General features: G+C 47.8%; 1 protein-coding gene across 1 annotated transcript in view; it reads right to left on the minus strand.

The window, feature by feature from the left end:
• The window catches only part of SLC22A15 (solute carrier family 22 member 15), a 224,714-nt gene extending 206,796 nt beyond the window's left edge, over positions 1 to 17,918 (minus strand). Inside the window, exon 1 of the mRNA XM_069202976.1 lies at positions 17,598 to 17,918. Coding sequence (XP_069059077.1) covers positions 17,598 to 17,684 — 87 coding nt within the window. The 5' untranslated portion in view covers positions 17,685 to 17,918. The remainder of the gene's footprint in view (positions 1 to 17,597) is intronic.
• Between the last annotated feature and the right edge of the window lie 1,132 nt (positions 17,919 to 19,050).

Consider the following 19,050-nt stretch of genomic DNA (forward strand, 5'->3'; position numbering starts at 1 on the left):
TACACATGGGTCAGGATTTAATGTGTATCTTGTGATCAGGCCCACAGTGGCTTGACACGCACACACCGATTCGCCATTTAACCTCCTCAACAGTGATAGTGACGCAACCGGCACAAGACCTCGCTATGGAGTCATAGTTGGGTCAGAGTTTTCATACAAGGAGCAAGAGACAAACCTGAGCGAAACTTTGCAAAAGGAAGTTTATCCACTCTGCTTGAGAAGCTGGAGACCTGGCTTTTCAATTCACCAACCCACCGGAGGCAGGGCTAAGCACTCACACCCGCTCAGCGCCAGGACACCCTCGTGGGTGATAGTGAGCTTCATGTACAATTTCATGCTGATCCATAGAGGAGGGGCCAAGAAAAACAAGTGGTCCCTGAAGTGTGATTTTCCCATGAAAATTCCAACTGGAAATTTGTCTCGCTGATACAGAAAAAAAACACAAAAAAACACATGAACAGAATTACACTAAAATGTAGCAAAACATTAGAATTTTACTCAGAGAACGTCTTTTTGTAAAATGGTGCAATTAAGCTCAGACGTTTTCCAGAAATGAGTGTTTGAGGGGTTTGGGTTCGACATAAAGGGGTTAACGGGCAGAATAAAATAAGGCAGATCCTGCCGGTTGGTCCTGCTGGAGTCCTGCGGGACGTCTGCAGTACCAAAGAATAGGTCACTGTGAGTGGCTGAGGAAAATTCATGTTGCTACTGTGATCGCAGTGCTGGCGTCGCAGTGCCACACGATCCGATTGGCTGCCCACAACACTGAAGATAATGTTGTGGCCATGATTGCAGGATTCAGGTTCTAAAGATAAATGAAAGGTCACATAGGAGGACAGTGTAGAGGCAAACAAGCGGGCGAGCACATCCTGACCTCCAGGGCCGTGTGCGGGGGGGGTCCCTTAAGGTAAAAATATCATTATTTCAGGTCACCAGTATAACAATACCAGCAAACGGTACTGCTGTACCCAGCATGGTACTGCCATAGTACCGCAGTATCAGTACTGCAGTACTAATCAATCAATCAGTAATTTGTTAAGCGCGCTACTCACACTACTAAAACCCATTTATTAAATCTGGAAGGGTCTAGTCATAGGCCAGCTGTTGCAGCCAACCACCAACGAGCAGGCCCTAGGCCCTGCGGAGTGGGCCGCTCTGAGAGGAGCGGACACGGTGAGGGTTGGCTGTTCTGCTGTGGGTGGGCTGAGTGTGGGCAATGGGGGTTGGTCGTTCCCAGGTTTTGTCATCAATTTCATTTAACATGTTAAGAGTGACGTAATATGGTAGGCCATAAGTAGTGGACTACGGGGGTGCAAGTTATAGTTAGTTCATTAAACTAGAACTGACGAATTTCAGGGGAGTTTCGGTATTTAAAAGGTTAGTTTGTATCTCATTTTAAAACCTGACTAACACAGAATTTTAGCCCTTGTTTTTTCAGTGATTATATTAATTCCTCCTTCTCCGTCCCATAAACTATTTGAGTATCAAAGACAAAGCCCAACGCTATTGCTCCCAGCGGTGTCGTTAGATATATAAATATTATAAAATGTGGAGAAGCTCTTAGAAGTTGTCATGACAGTTCAAATCCATAAGTTCAAGAGCACAGTCTCATCATGTTCTCTCATCACTGAATACTTCATTCCAATAAATTCATGCACATCTCATGTGCGTCGTATTAGTGTGTCGCGGCTGCTAGAACTACTGCACCAATGCGAGAATTAAAAACTATATATGGATTTTTTTGACACTTACCAAAAGCGTGACCCTACTTAAGGTCAAAATATGAATGGATACTTATAAGCTCCGAGGAAGCATATTGCCACAAAACATGTGTTGGCTGCAATTTTTATATCACATGAGATTTGCATTAGTTTACTAATGCAAGTCCTAAAAAATTGCTCCTTAAGACTTTGAAGGATGGAACATGAAAACAAGCACTGGCAAAGCAAATAGGCCTCAGCAGTAAAACCTACTGGCTTTGCCAGTGCTTTTTTTGTTTCAGATACCCGCCACAAATCCATACACAACACATCAGCCATCTTGGAATGGGATGTACTAAAATACAAATGCATTCAAACTGGATGCCATGGAAGCATAAGTGTCAGAAACCCTTTCAGGGGGGACAGTGAGCTGGCAGGTGTTACCGGGCCCAGCATAGGAGCTTTTACTCTGGTGTCCTGGGGTCCAAACTACCATGCATCCTGAACAGCTCAGAAAAGACCTATGCCTTCAGCACTTAGCTCTCCTATCCTTTGTCAAAGGGACAGTGTGTCAAGTGCTCAGCCAAGACCTATGCCTTCAGCAGTAAGCTCTCAGTGGCAGCGTCTTAGAGCGGTCCAAGACTTCTTGGGAGATATTGGCATACAGCATACACAAAGGCAAGATGCAAAGTACAAAGAGTAATCCTAATAAGCTGATTGACATGTTAAAAACTCGTTTTGTGATGAAAGTAGTATTTAATCCACACAAAGTACACAAACAGGACACTCAGTAATATACATGGTCTCTAGAGATCAGTGCACTACTGAACACAGCTATGCGCTATGTTTGTGCAAGTCCAGGAAGGCCTGACAGCCTAGAACAGTCTTACTTGACCTGGGACAGCTGGCCAGTCCAGGGAGGACCCGGTCGCTTCTTCTCAGGCTCCTCCCCTATGATGCAAGATGGCCGAGGTGCCTTGCGGTCTCCTGTGGATGATGATTCATGGTTGCCAGTCTCTGAACTGCCCACAAAGGTTTTTCACGTCCCCTCTGCATCTTCTTCGGTTTTTGGAAAGTATTACCATAGGAGGTGGTCTCTAAGTCTGGTCTGTCCGAGTCCATACTTCTTCAAGGATTCTATTGGTACAAGAGGACAACGGCCCTAACTTCCTTGTGGTTCCCACTTTGCATACAGGGGCCACCAACTTACTCCACCACAAGGGCGATAACCCTAATCTTCGCAGTGGCCCACATCTGGAATGTGGGGGTAACTGACTAACTCGAGCAAAAGCAATGGCTTTAATCTTCACGGTGGCCCCCACCGGGCATATGAGGTTACCAATTATCCAAGTGAGGGGTGGACAGCCCACACTCTTCCAACGGATCCAACCAGATGTCTCACACTTTGCTCACCAGGACCCACTCGACAGGGGCATTGCTACCTGCAGACACTCTCCTCCTTTTCGAAGGGTCTGCCGGTTGTGACAGGCAGACACAAGGCTGGTGTTTCAGGCTCAGATCAAGTAGTACTAAGTTCCTGGACAATGACCTCTCACCCAGCAGAGAGACCAGCAGACCCGGTCCTGGGTGCAGCAGCTCAAAGACTTGATGATCTTTTAATACTGATGAACAGGTTATGGGACTCATTCTCTCCTATTTATAGTGCATAGCCAGACACAGATGTGAAGTAGTGTTGGGTTCTTTGAAATTCGTGTTATTGGTGTTGATCTTTTGAAGTACCCACTCCTTCATCCCATCCTATGTCAAAGGGACAGTGTGTCACAGCAGGAGATCAACAATTCTGACTGACCCAAAACACAGAGAGTAACTTTGTATCACACATAACTGCCAGCCTACACTGAAATAGGCCTCACAAAGGTTCAAAGACCTAGGGCTTCCCCTCTATGATGATTCTCTGTTCCTACAGTGCCACCCTTATCAGACCCATCATTTCACTTGGCAATGAGCCCAGCCTCTACTGACCAGTAACCCTTCCTTGAACCAAAGAGACATTTAGTTTGCATAGAGGACACTCTACTCCTTTCCTTCCAACGAGGGTGTTCCCAATCCAGCCCCTGGGAATGTCAGCAATCCTCCACATCTCCTGTCTGGGGGTGCAGTACTCACCTTCAACTAGCCTTTCCAGTCCCAGAGCTTCCAAAAGGGCACCCATGGATCTCCATATTATGTACCACACATACAACACAGCATGCACATGAAAGCATCGCGAGCAGCCTGAAGCTACAAAGAGTCATTAGATGGCCCAAGGATGAGGTAAGTAAACAGCTGCTGAACTTTGTGTGCCAGTCAGTCCAGTGACACAGGTAACAAGCACTGGCAAAGACAACAGGTCTTGCCTATGCAAGAGCTACTGGTTTAGCCAATGAGTTGTAGACAAGTCGTACACCAGAGGGGCTGCTGTTCAACGTGGCTAAAAGTTAGTGGTGTCGAGGAGAGTAGCGTGGAGTGGAGTGTCAGAGTGGAGTGACACAGAGAAGAGTGTTGTAGAGTGGAGTGTCATGGAGACTAGTGGAGTGTTGTTGAGTGGAGTAGAGTGAAGTAGAGAAATAGACTGGATCTGAGTAGAGTAGACTGTTGTGTAGTATAGTAGATTTGAGAAGAGTGGAGTAGAATGAACTACAGTAGAGTGGTGTAGTGTGTCATGGTGTGGAGGGCCACAGAGTGGGGCATAGTGCCAAGAATGGGGGGCACAGGGTGCAGGAGAGTGGAGCAGAGTGTCGTAGAGCAGACTGGCAGACAGAGAAGTCATAGGTGTTGGAAGAAGGGGTGCTGCAACACCCACAAAATAACCATGCTGGAGCTCAGCAGGTGAATGAGCAATAAAGATGCTTTTAAATGTTGTGTTTCTCTTGTCACATTTGCTGTGTGTTCAAAGACAGAGCTCAAACGTCAGGCTATGTCTTCTGAGAAACTGGTGCTTATTCTTTTAACGTGGAGACTAGTGTTTACTTTTCTTTTTCTGACTGCAAAGTTTTGTAAAGTGAACTACCCTAGAAACTTGATGGGGCACAGGGACTGTAAAAGGAGATGATATAGGATGTCAGTTTGTTTTCTAACACACAGCTTTTAAATACATTTGAAATAACTATGCAAATGTTTCAAAATATTTCTGCAGTTAGGTAAATCACATTATTTTTGGTAATTCTGAAATGTGATTGGAAACAAAGCTTTTATTAGGATTAAACAAATCAAGACACTTTACTTGCTGATGTGCAAATTGTAAATATTTGCTGAAAACCAATTTACACATATTATCATTGGTGCACTATGTAGTGGTAATCAGTAAAACTGCATGTCAGTGCAAATTTTGTGGCCATTTCAATGGAAACTGTGTAAACGATCATGCTCTATCTTACCTGGCTTCAGTAATATTTTGCGACAGTGTGCTCCAAAATGCAGCACCAACTACATACTACTTCCCTTCCCACTCTCCTGATGGATTAACTTGTCTTATTTGCTAGACTTGTTCTTTGTGCGACACGGATTGTTTACAACCCCTATGACTTCCCATCAGGTAACAATGATAGCAGCACGCCACTTTGAAAATAGTCCCAGCACCGCTGAGTAGAGAGGGATGGCACAGAGTGTCTTCCAGTGGAGTGGTGTCGTAAAGAGTTTTGTGTTGTAGAGTAGGGTGGAGTTGAGTGTTGTAGTTTGGGTGAAGCAGAGTGGAGTGGCATAGAGTGGGGTGGCACACACAGGCCTCAAAAAATTATTAAAATGTTACTAGACCTGCAAGTTGAGTAGCTTGAATAATCTACTCAACCTAACTGTAATGTACTTGATCCAGAAACGTGTCTCAAATTGTGTGGTCCTAGGCAAATATTGTAGGTTACAGTCACCTTTTTTTCCATTCTCACATGAGTGCACCTTCAAATATGTGAGTTCAGCATTTCTACTGTTTAAAAACAAATCCTCTTTTGTTTGATCAAGTACACTAAACGTTTGCTCCATGTATAATAAATTTAGTACTCATATAGGGTACACACGATCCAGCCTGACTTGCCCCTTAGTTTACTGATAGCTTTGCCATCAGGGCAGGAGTGTTTTTCAGTTTATGTTTAAACACTCACTTGTAGTAAATATATTACTAAAGCATGATGTGGTAGCACACTGTCATTTACAGACAGTAAATTCCCAAAGAATGTCCAAAAACCGTCCCACTAACTTGCAGCTTTACTGATAAAACTATAAAATGTATTAACAATAATCTGAGAAAACTGGATTTCAGAAACCATTTATCATTTGCACATCACCAAGTAAAGTATTCTGACTTTTTTTTCATCCTATTAAAATATTTTTTCATTACACAGAATTACAAAAAAAATGGTCTTTCGCAGCAACTGAAATATATTTTTAAATGTTTGTAAAGTTGACTTAGTTATATAAATGTTGTATGTTAGGAAAAATCTGATACTGACAGCCATTAATTTTACATAGGTTAGACAGTTCACCTTACAAAATCCTGGAACTCTGCAGCCACAAGGAAAAGTATTTCCATTGCAAGAAGACAAACTGACTTGACCTCTGTCTCTGAACACAGTGCAAATGTGACAAGAATAAGGTTTAAATGCATCTTAATTGGTAATTCAGTTTCTGACTGAATAGAACACCTGTTCTTTGTCCACTAAAGGGTTGAGTGTAATCTGAAAATAGCTCGACCTCACAAAATACAACTCGCCAATGGGAGTGGTCCAGTAGATTTTTCGAGCCCTGACACAGTGGCGTAGACTGGGGAGGAGCACCGTGGAGAGGCATAGAGTGGTGAGGCGAAGAGTAATGTGTCTTAGAGAGAGTGAAAAGGCTTAGCGTAAAGTGGAGGAAAGTGTTGCAAAGTGGTCTGTAGAAAAATAGCATAGAGTGGAGAGGCGTGGAGTAGCATAGTGTCGCAAAGAGGACTGTCATGGAGTGGCATAGAGTAAAGCGATATGGAGTAGCATAGATGTTGCGTAGAGTGTTGTGAAGTAGCGCAGAGTGTCACAGAGTGGGGATGCACAGTGTGGTGCACAGTGTTGTGGTGTAGAATTGAGTAGAGTGTCATGGAGTAGAGTATAATAAAGTTTCATTGAGTGGAGTGTTGTAGAGTGGAGTGTCGTGGAGTGCAGTTAAGTAGAGTGGCCTAGAGTGAAGTGGCATAGAGTGAAGTAAAGTGTTGTAAAGTAGTGTCACAGAGTGTGGGGCATAGGGTGGAGTGCTGTAGAATGGAGGCGTGAGGAGAGAAGAGGCATAGAGTGGAGAGGCAGAGAGAGAATGGGAGAGAGCAGAGGGTCATAGAGTGGTGTGGTATGGACTGGAGCAAAGTATTGTAGAGTGGAATGGCGTAGCGTAGAGTGGAGTTGTGTGTTGTGGAGTATAAGAATCAAGGCTACACATTGATTTTTTGAGGTTGCTGAATGTACCCTAAGTTGTGAGCCTGTGTTCGCCCTAAACCCACTTCTTTCCCAAGAAGAGAGTCAAATGTAGACGGGGTACTTGACACAGTTAAACAGAGCACATAGTAGTACTTCTGGACATCAGAAGTAAAAAGGTGTCAACCACCGCGGTTGGGCCCAGTAGCTCCTGCCTACCCCATGGCTCACTCAAAGGAGTTCTAATATTAAAGTACACAGCTAACAGAAACCTTGCTTATCCCAGAAGCTCCACTTAACATCGCCACAGCCTTCCTCCCCAGCTACGAGAGCACCCGGCAAGACAGACTCAAGCCCGGAGGCAGAATCGCCATAATCCAGAGAACACCATCAGCTCCACCATTGTCGCAAACATGCCTTTCACTCACTTGGAAAACTTGTCATTTAATAGGCACATCACCGCTAATTTTACTCTGACTGGCACTCTACAGATCATGCACAAGCACAATCACAAACTTTGTTCCGCCGCTTGCCCTCAATGGAAGCAATTACATCCTCTTTGGAGACTTAAATTTCCACCTGAGAGACCCTGAAGACTCCAAGACTAAATCACTCCTTCATGACCTGGAAAAGGCTTCACCTAAGGACCTAACGAGTCAAAGAACCTACTCACGCAGCAGGCCACCTCATGGACCCCATTTTCATCTCCTTCCACGATGTCGGAGTCGAGGAACCCACACCGATCACTGGAACTGACTATCCCTTTTGTATTCAGCATTACCACTTCACTCTAACACAGACAAATCACCTCCAGAACAGAACAGCCCGTCAAACTAGAATCACATCCCTGACAAGTACAGGAACATCGACCTCATATCCACCAACCCAAACAAAGCAATTGCCTTCACAAAGCCATCAAGAATTCCAACAACCTTGTCACAAAATGCGCCAATGCCCTGGGCCCATTAAAACACATCAACACAGCAAGGTCCAGACCCTAAGTCAGCTGGTACACGGGAAAATTCAGGCTGATGAAGCACCACTGCAGACTGGTGTACAAATGGAGAAGGAGCAAAGACAATGAAGACAGGAGTATATTCAAGCCAGTCCTAAGATAAGGCTGCCAGCTGATTACGAACACTAAACTCAACGCCTTGGTGGACCGCATCAACACCAGCACCAGGAGAATGAAGGACATTTTCACCATCTTGAAATAAATATTTTACCTCACCAGCGGCCACATCCAACTCAACCACCCACTCACAGGACCTCTACAACAACCTCTCCCTCCTCTACAACAACAAAGCCCCCACCATAAAGAACATCAACCCTCAACTGAACTCGAGAGACCTTGCTAATCAACTCCCGACCTTATCCAAAGAGTCAACACTTACCTCATTGCCGAAAATCATCCAGGTTGAAACCGCCACCATCATTAAGTCCTTCTACTCTGGGACCCCGTTGGACCCTTGCCCCAACCACACCTATTCAAGACAACTTCTACATGTCAATGCCATGCTCACACCTAGCCTGAACACCTCCATCTCCTCAGCTACCTTCCTGGATGCTTTGAAACATGCAAATGTCCTCCCCTTGCTGATGAAATCCTCAGTGGAACCCTCTTTGCATGCCAACTACAGACAGCCAAGGGTCTAGAGAAAATACTCAATAAATGCCTCACTGAATATCTCAACGACCACAAACTGCTCAACACCACCCAGTTTGGATTCAGACCCAAGCATAGTATCGAAACAGCCCTCACCGGCGCTACTGATGATATCTGCATTATCCTGGACAGAGGAGACACATCGGCCCGCATCCTCTTGGACCTCTTCTTGGCATTTCACATGGCCTCTCACCCAATCTTCGTTCAGCCCCTGCATGACATCAAAATACAAAGTCCTGTGCTCTGCTGGGTTTCCTGCTTCCTGACTAGCAGAACCCAGTCAGCCAGCCTGGCCTCATATGCCCGTAAAGTAATCTTTGGAGCTGCAAGGTTACTCCCTGAGCCAGCCCCTCTTCAACCCTTACATGAATCCTCTGACCAGCATCATGCGCTCTCACGCCAACATCCTCTCCTATGCTGACAAGGCACAATGTATCCTCTCCATCACGCACTCGCAGCACCAGAATTAGTTCACAGCATGTATGACCAAAATTGCCAACTGGATGAAGTTGTCTGAAGCTGAACATCGACATGACGAAAGTCGTGATCTTTGGGAAGAGATCCTCACCATGGGACTCCACCTGGTGACCGGCAGAGCTCTGATCGACACCCATCAACCCCAGCGGGAACTTCTAGATCATTATTAATTGTGACTTCGCCATGACAGCCCAAGTCAACGTCATAACTGTTTCATGCTTTCGCACCTTAAATGGAAGATTTTCAAATGGCTCCCAGTTGACACACTGAAATATGTCACCTATACCCTCATCACCAAAAAGCTGGACATGTAAGTTTGGTGATCCCTTGTGGCCCCCTTTGTACTCACCTCAACTCCAGGAGACCAACCCCTCTTTACTCTCCTGTGTGCAGTGCTTCATCGGTTACCCCCCTGTCTCCATTGGTTAACACTGGGCGTCCAACGTTGTGTTGGCACTCTGCACCCAGCCGCCCCTATGCCGCTGAGGGTGTACGTTTGGTGCTGCCTTGTGGGTCCCCAGTGCTTACCTCAACCCCAGGAAGCCAACCTCTGACACCGCTTTCACTTACCTGTGAGCAGCGCATCTTCATTTACCTCCACTGTCTATTGGTTAACATTGGGCACTCGACTGTGAATTAGACCTCTGCACCCTGCCACCCCTGTGCCGCTGGGGGTGCACTCTTGATGTTGATTTTAACCTTGCCTGGTGTGGACCTAAAACCCCAAAGACTGGATCTGTAAGTCATGTACTTTCCTGAAAAAATGCACTCGTTTTCCTCCAATAGGTTAACACTGAAGACTGAAAATTATTTTAGATTTAGAAAATTCCTTACCTTATAACTAAGTTCTTTAGTTCAAAGCATATTCAAAAGCAGCTGTTACTTTTCTAAATTGGTCTCTGATTTATTATTCGAGTGTGTGGCTCAGTCATTGCCTCTGTGAGTACAACAAATGCTTAGCACAACTCCTTGCTGCTTGCCCACACTACCACAAATAGAGCTCTAGACCTATCTATTTCTGCAAACCTTTGGAGATCCATTGGACTCTCTGCACAGTGTGCTCATTTTGGTGCACTATATTGAGAGCCAGTATATATATATATATATATATATATACACACACACATACATACATATACATACACACACACACACACACACACTAGTTCCATGTGATCTTCTATGATTTATATAAAGCAGAATGAGTCACATATAAGCTAAATGAATGTAGGCCTGTGGGCTGATGTTTAGTTATCAGGTAGGGCACAGACCTCAAGGCTAAATAGGCCCACTTGCAGGCCAACTCCTTCACAGTCAATCAGTGGCGGGTGTGCGTAGCACGCTTCCTGTACTGTTCATCAATGGTGGGCCCACACAGTCTGCCTCCTGTCCTGTTACTCAGACGTGGGCATGTGCAGCCCACCTAGTACAGTTGCAATTAGTTGTAGTTACACTCATCCTGCCTCCTGTACTGTCTATCAGTGCTGGGCATGCACAGCCCGTGTCCTGTACTGTCAATCAGTGGTGAGCATGCATAGTCTACTTCCTACAAAACGGACTACCTTTAGTGTGAACTCACTAAATTTGTAACAGACAGGCTGCCTGCAGTAGCACTGTCTGACAATGCACCCGGTGAGCGCTGTAGGCTCTGTACTGTTTATGTCTTCATTGGCCTAAATATGCACTGTTGGTGCACAAGAGGCCACTCAGAAGTTATTGTAGTCACCAACCACCCCACTATACTCCCTCAACACTGCCTGAAACCTGCTGTCACTCAATTGTTCCTGCCAACACTACCTGTTGAATTATGCAATGTTTAAAAAAAACTATTAATAATGTTTGTACTAACTGGTTTAATGAACATGAGTATATACTTCTAGTTACTGCATGTGTAACTAGCTATATTTACTGAGCTATGATAATAGAATTAATGGGAATGCTATTGCAAATTAAATCATCATATGATAATGCCACTGCGTTATGAATAGGTGAGTAACGCAAATTGATTTTGGGGGGGGGGGGGGGTTCTTCCTCCATAGCTCTTTGTACTAGGCAAAGTGTAAAGTTCTTTGCACTCAATCCCTTCCAAGGAAGCTTGACAAAGTCCATCATGCATCACTACTGAACCAGGAGCGACTCTACAGAAAGTGCCAAGAGCACTACCTATGAAGCAAGCTGTGGGCCATGTGCAATGAACGTTACTGTGTGAAAAATCATGCAACAGCCAAAGCACACTTTGTGTCTGCGGGGTTGCAGGTGAAACATGCTGCGGTTTAAGCATGTCACAGAGTATGACCTCCTTCTATGGACAGCTGGTCTGTGAACTCTGAGTCGGATGCACTGATTGGGCAGTTGGGATATCCAGAATTCCACCACGAAAGAGGCCAGTGGGTACTTTGGTAAAGAGAGAGTTGTGTTAGCCACTGGAAAATTATCCACATGGGACCCACCTACTTTGTGTGGTCAGTGACATCATAGTCATTTTCCTGACGTCAGTGGGAACGTGACATTGGCAGTCATACCAGCAGGCCACCAATGCTGCGGGGAGGACGCCATTGTCATACGGGCTGACTGGCGGGCACATTGTAATAGAACGTTCCCACTGGTCAGTCCAGCGGCAACAGTGCTACGGTATAGGACTCGACTCCCTTATAGGAGCCGAGTCCTGTACTGCAGCACAGAGATGGCTGACCAGCACCCTCAGAATTCTGACAGTGCTGGGCAGGGGGGCACCTGCAAGCCCCAAGTTTTAATTGGGCGGTCGGACCGCCTGGAGTGCTGCGGTACAACTATCACCATGAGTGTGACAGTCCTCGGACCGCCACACTAATAATGAGGTCCTTAGAGGGGTTCGTTGAGTTTCGGATGCTCTCAGCTCTGCTTTACTGTGCAGAATGTGCAGCTTGAATCCTGGAAAACTCATGACAATGGTAGATCTACTGTCCTTGGGCCACATAGCGTTACCGTACCTGCAAATAAATGAAGCAGTGTAATGCTTCAAGGACAATCCCTATTGTAAATGCAAGATTTGCTGTGTGTTCCTTAGAATAATAAAAAACATATCAGGCATAGCTGCCTACATTTCCATATAAAAAATAAAAAAAAGTGGGTCAAAAACATAACTCTTAGATCCAGTAATTCACTTAGTAAACTGGTAGGTTTGTGCAAATTATGGTTTGCATAGCTATTGTACAAGTTATGGATTGGGGTGGGATCTGATGGGGTGCCATCACATCTACAAGGCTGTGGCTGTAGCAATCCTAGGACTCGGGACTTAGTCCACAGTCCTAAAAGAGGTTCTAAAAAAGTCAGAAGGGGGCAGGGTAGAGATACCATGACCTCCTAGACCTGGTGGGTCCATAAAATCTGCAGCAATATTGGGGAGAAAACCAACAAGTTTAGGCTCCCGCTATTAACAACACCCCACCTCAGGGTCAGGCCGGGAGGTTTGAGGAGCAATGCAAACTGTTCCTTTTAGGGTGGAGGGTCCTCCGCTCCCCCCCCCCCATACCCACACCCTATACTTTTGGTCTCGCCTGAGACTGCGCATGCATTGCCACTTGCAAGACATTTTGTTTACATAAGGGGCTTAGAGCCCGCCCATTGCGTACCATTGGTTGGATTCATCGTCACTCCTCTTTCTTTGCTACTCTTTGGCCAGCAAGTGCCGGCTTTTCTTTTTCTTCTAGTGTTTGTCCCTACCCTGGAGCATAGCTCAAGTACTGCTTCCCTTGCCCGTTGTCCTTACACTGCTGACCGCTTTCAGAGGTACTTTTTCCCCCCTTTTATTTGCACCCCCTTCCTCTTGCATTGTTGTTTGCCCGCCACGCTTTCCTCCTGCATTGCTGCTTGACCGGTCTGCCCCTCAACTATTGTTGCTTGCCCCATCTACCCCTCACACCTTCACCTTTTCGTCGCTTGCTCCCTCCTGTACTGCCAAAAAAAAATGAACGTGTAAAAGTAACGCAGAGAATACACCCATACCAAGAAGACTGATCACTGCCCCTCATGATCCTGCAAAGATAGCCCAGGTCCTCCCCGAGCTGACAGAGAGCTGGTATCAGCCTCACAAACAAGACTGGAGCGGTCACTGCATCTGCCCTGCCCTACACACTGCTGCTGGGGGCAGGTGAAACACACAGTGATGGACACTTACAGCATTCATGCACAGCTCATCACAGGTCCTGTCCAAGGCGACAGACAGCTGGCATCAGCCTCACAGACAAGTCTGGAGCGGTCACTGCATCTGCCCTGCCCTACACACTGCTGCTGGAGGCAGGTGAAACACACAGTGATGGACACCTAAAGCATTCATGCACAACTCATTACAGGTCCTCTCCAAGGAGGCAGACAGCTGGCATCAGCCTCACAGACAAGACTGAAGCAGTCACTGCATCCGCCCTGCCCTACACTGCTTCTGGAAGCAGGTGAAGCACACACTGATGGACACTTACAGCATTCATGCACAGCTCATCACAGGTCCTCTCAAAGGAGGCAGACAGCTGGCATCAGCCTCACAGACAAGACTGAAGCAGTCACTGCATCCGCCCTGCCCTACACTGCTCCTGGAGGCAGGTGAAGCACACACTGATGGACACTTACAGCATTCATGCACAGCACATCACAGGTCCTCTCCAAGGAGGCAGACAGCTGTCATCAGCCTCACAGACAAGTCTGGAGCGGTCACTGCATCCGCCCTGCCCCACATTGCTCCTGAAGGCAGGTGAAACACACAGTGATGGACACTTACAGCATTCATGCACAACTCATTACAGGTCCTCTCCAAGGAGGCAGACAGCTGGCATCAACCTCACTGAGAAAAGGCTGAAGCAGTCACTGCATCCGCCCTGCCCTACACACTGCTGCTGGAGGCAGGTGAAACACACAGTGATGGACACTTACAGCATTCATGCACAGCACATCACAGGTCCTCTCCAAGGAGGCAGACAGCTGGCATCAACCTCACTGAGAAAAGGCTGAAGCAGTCACTGCATCCGCCCTGCCCTACACACTGCTCCTGGAGGCAGGTGAAGCACACACTGATGGACACCTAAAGCATTCAAGCACAGCTCATCGCAGGTCCTCTCCAAGGAGGCAGACAGCTGGCATCAGCCTCACAGACAAGACTGGAGCGGTCACTGCATCTGCCCTGCCCTACACTGCTGCTGGAGGCAGGTGAAGCACACACTGATGGACACTTACAGCATTCATGCACAACTCATCACAGGTCCTCTCAAATGAGGCAGACAGCTGGCATCAGCCTCACAGACAAGACTGAAGCAGTCACTGCATCCACCCTGCCCTACACTGCTCCTGGAGGCAGGTGAAGCACACAGAGATGGACACTTACAGCATTCATGCACAACTCATCACAGATCCTCTCCTAAGAGGCAGACAGCTGGCATCAGCCTCACTGAGAAAAGGCTGAAGCAGTCACTGCATCAGCCCTGCCCTACACACTGCTCCTGGAGGCAGGTGAAGCACACACTGATGGACACCTAAAGCATTCATGCACAGCTCATCACAGGTCCTCTCCAAGGAGGCGGACAGCTGGCATCAGCCTCACAGACAAGACTGGAGCGGTCACTGCATCAGCCCTGCCCTACACTGCTCCTGGAGGCAGGTGAAGCACACACTGCTTGTACACTTACAGCATTAATGCACAGCACATCACAGGTCCTCTCCAAGGAGGCGGACAGCTGGCATCAGCCTCACAGACAAGACTGGAGCGGTCACTGCATCAGCCCTGCCCTACACTGCTCCTGGAGGCAGGTGAAGCACACACTGCTTGTACACTTACAGCATTAATGCACAGCACATCACAGGTCGTCTCAAAGGAGGCAGACAGCTGGCATCAGCCTCACAGACAAGACTGGAGCAGTCACTGCATCCGCCCTGCCCCACATTGCTCCTGGAGGCCTGCCACAGCTCTTCCGCAAGCATGGCTTGGCACAAAAAGCATCAACGTCACTAAGTGTGAATCATGAGGAAACAAACGAAAAACCTTTTTAGGCGGAAGCAACATGCTGAGGAACAGACATGACATGATTTATAAACGTCTGCAAACCAGGTAGTGAAGGCGCCTGTGTGGGTCGGTTCCTATTGTGGGCCTGTGACTGTGAAAAGCTAGAGTTTGTGAGTGTCAGCTGTAGTGATAATTAGAAACATACTCGGTTGTACACGAGTCTTGATGGTGCAGTGTTGCCATTTCCAAGCACGTACACCACTGTGGTCCTGTCCCCAAACACACACTCATGTCACAGAGGATGGTGTGGGCTCCCACAACCATGCAGTGAGCCTACATTATTCCCCGGTGTTTACACTTGGCAGCCGCCATCATCCTCCCTCCTGTTATTCTCTGAAACATTTCTAATTGAAAAGAGAAGCATGGTACTTTGTTACTCTGTGCGGAGGGCTCGTGCCAATGCATCAAAATAAGACCCAGGGCCACACCAGTGATAAACAATTCTGGCCTCCACGCACTGACACTGATCTAAAGTGTGTACGATATCTACTGAACAATGCTTGTTTTCAGGTTCCAGCCTTTAAGCCATGCAAAGGACACTTTCTCACAACATTCTCACCCAACATGAAAACAGACATTTGCAATCCTTTGGCTTGAAATGGAAATAATGCACATTTCTAAAAGTAACACCCGGGACAGTTCAAATGCATCCTCTCCAGCTGTAAGAACTGACCACCTGGGGGCACCTCTTCCCCTGGTGCTGGCTTTCTGGTGATGCTCAACAAGCGACAAGGCAGGACACGTGTTCCCCACTAGTAGGTGTTCAAAGTCGGTGGTTACATCTTTGGCCAAACAGACCCCATAACTTGATGAAAATATACCAGTCTGTCAGGAACAGTTCTATTGGAACCCTCAGTGAAAAATCCGAGGTACTAAATATGTAGATGCCCAAATACACAGGGTGTGCAAACCTGCAACACACCCACACTGGACACACAAACCAGAGCCTGTCACACTTTTTCACCCTGGCATTCTATTCCATGCTTTTATCAACTTGTGGACGGGACTCGTCTCAACCTAAAGAGCAAGGAAGCCAACGTCACTTGAGAATCTTCTCCAAGTATCAGTGGTGTACCCTATCCCGACCATGTCCAGTGAGAGAGGACCCTTGCACCTTCTAAACTACAACACTTTCTTCTGTCCTCAAGATAGGGCTTACTGAGCAGGGAAGTGTCGACTCTGGGACATCAAACACACAGACACTGGGTCAGACAAAAGGTGTACTGAGCAGAGGAAATGTTCTGTTTAGGCAGGGACAGCGACATTACAAAGGGACATTCGGGCAGTGAAAAGGGAACACACCGTGGCTTCGGGACACCAACACTCCTGAGATAGGGAAAAAGGCTAGAACAGAATCCAAGTACCCTGTGCCTGGCACAAAGATGCACACTAGGAAAACACAAATACTGGGAGACTAGCAACACATCACTGTGCCAAGCCACACTGAATGACACATGCAGTTACACACACTGGGTCTTGGAGATAGGGTCACACGAAGAGAAATATATGAATACTATGAGGGAGGAATCTTACATAGGGAAACTGAACTCTCGAATGAAAAAGGAACTGGCTAGAGTGAGCAATAAAGAGAGGATGTGACCAGCACAACCATGATAGTGAGACAGAATACACACAAAGAGAACATACAGACTTAGGTAGAATCCCTGGGGTAGAATATACACCAACATCAGGAGAATAAATGGATTCATACCGAGTCTGAGCCTAGCAGATGGAGGCACAGACACTCTCAATGGGAACTGGTGGGCTCGGTGGGACAGAAATGGACTTGGGCACAGGGTCTAACTGGCAGCGCCTTGAGACCCTCACGGGTGAGTGGCCGCGCTTTACAAATACTGATTGATTGGATAACACTTTTATGTGCACTTGGACAGACACGTGCTCACTGAGAGAGGACGACCATGATGTGCACACTGGAGCAGACACACTGACACACTCGTTAAAATAATATAATATTTTGCTATCCATGCGATATGAGATTTCTCCCAAAAAGTAACTGAATCCTGAGGTACTAAGGCCATCAGTGTACAGGTTTAGTGTGATGAAGATGGTATTGCATGTTAGGGAACATGGTGCCTGCAATTACCGCAAGATCATTTGTAATTTAATTGATTTCATAGTGATTAGCGAACAACAAATTAATTTATTCAGGGAAACAATAATACAGGTACATCCGTTATTGTATGTGAATTACAAATGCAATGAGGAAAAGACCACAAGAAACAGCGTAAAAAGCACTTTGTGTGCATGCACATGGTTCCACTAACATTGCAACTGACCATGCGACTGTGCAGCAGTGACATCAGGTGCACAGCCCCCCTCACCCCGTGCAGCACACTCACCTGCAGCAGCACTGCCAGCAGGAAGCACAGGTACCACTGGTATCCGCCCATCTCGCCCACCAGCTTCAGAGCCTCCTCCACATCCATGGTCCAGGAGAAAGGGTCTACACCTGTGCTCTAATGAGAGGCGCCCCTGGGCAGCGGCCCATCACAGATGTCCCCTCGTGGAGATTAACTTCCTGCATTAGCAACAAGGCACCATGGAAGATGGAGGCCCAGTGCCACCCCACATGCAGATATTGGTAAACGCCATGTGGTGAAGGTGGCAGCCTTGGGCACTCAAGGCCTGGATGTCCCTGCAGTGGGGATGGAATGAACTACAAGTACTGGTTAATAGCCTCTAGATGCCCTGCAGGGGGCAGGTATGGGGCAGTATCCCCTGGCACCTCCTGTGAGACCTGGGGGTGGGGGGCTGGTGATGAGGGGCAGCAGGGCCAGGGCACAGAAGGCCTGGATGTCCCTGCAGTGGGGATGGAATGAACTAGAGGTACTGGTTAATAGCCCCTAGATGCCCTGCAGGGGGCAGGTATGGGGCAGTATCCCCTGGCACCTCCTGTGAGACCTGGGGGTGGGGGGCTGGTGATGAGGGGCAGCAGGGCCAGGGCACAGAAGGCCTGGATGTCCCTGCAGTGGGATGGAATGAACTAGAAGTACTGGTTAACAGCCCCTAGATGCCCTGCAGGGGGCAGGTATGGGGCAGTATCCCCTGGCACCTCCTGTGAGACCTGGGGGTGGGGGGCTGATGATGAGGGGCAGCAGGGCCAGGGCACAGAAGGCCTGGATGTCCCTGCAGTGGGGATGGAATGAACTAGAGGTACTGGTTAATAGCCCCTAGATGCCCTGCAGGGGGCAGGTATGGGGCAGTATCCCCTAGCACCTCCTGTGAGACCTGGGGGTGGGGGGCTGGTGATGAGGGGCAGCAGGGCCAGGGCACAGAAGGCCTGGATGTCCCTGCAGTGGGTGGAATGAACTAGAGGTACTGGTTAATAGCCCCTAGATGCCCTGCAGGGGGCAGGTATGGGGCAGTATCCCCTGGCACCTCCTGTGAGACCTGGGGGTGGGGGGCTGGTGATGAGGGGCAGCAGGGCCAGGGCACAGAAGGCCTGGATGTCCCTGCAGTGGGGATGGAATGAACTAGAGGTACTGGTTAATAGCCCCTAGATGCCCTGCAGGGGGCAGGTATGGGGCAGTATCCCCTAGCACCTCCTGTGAGACCTGGGGGTGGGGGGCTGGTGATGAGGGGCAGCAGGGCCAGGGCACAGAAGGCCTGGATGTCCCTGCAGTGGGTGGAATGAACTAGAGGTACTGGTTAATAGCCCCTAGATGCCCTGCAGGGGGCAGGTATGGGGCAGTATCCCCTGGCACCTCCTGTGAGACCTGGGGGTGGGGGGCTGGTGATGAGGGGCAGCAGGGCCAGGGCACAGAAGGCCTGGATGTCCCTGCAGTGGGGATG

Source organism: Pleurodeles waltl, chromosome 8 (assembly GCF_031143425.1).
Source record: "Pleurodeles waltl isolate 20211129_DDA chromosome 8, aPleWal1.hap1.20221129, whole genome shotgun sequence".
Lineage (NCBI taxonomy): Eukaryota > Metazoa > Chordata > Amphibia > Caudata > Salamandridae > Pleurodeles > Pleurodeles waltl.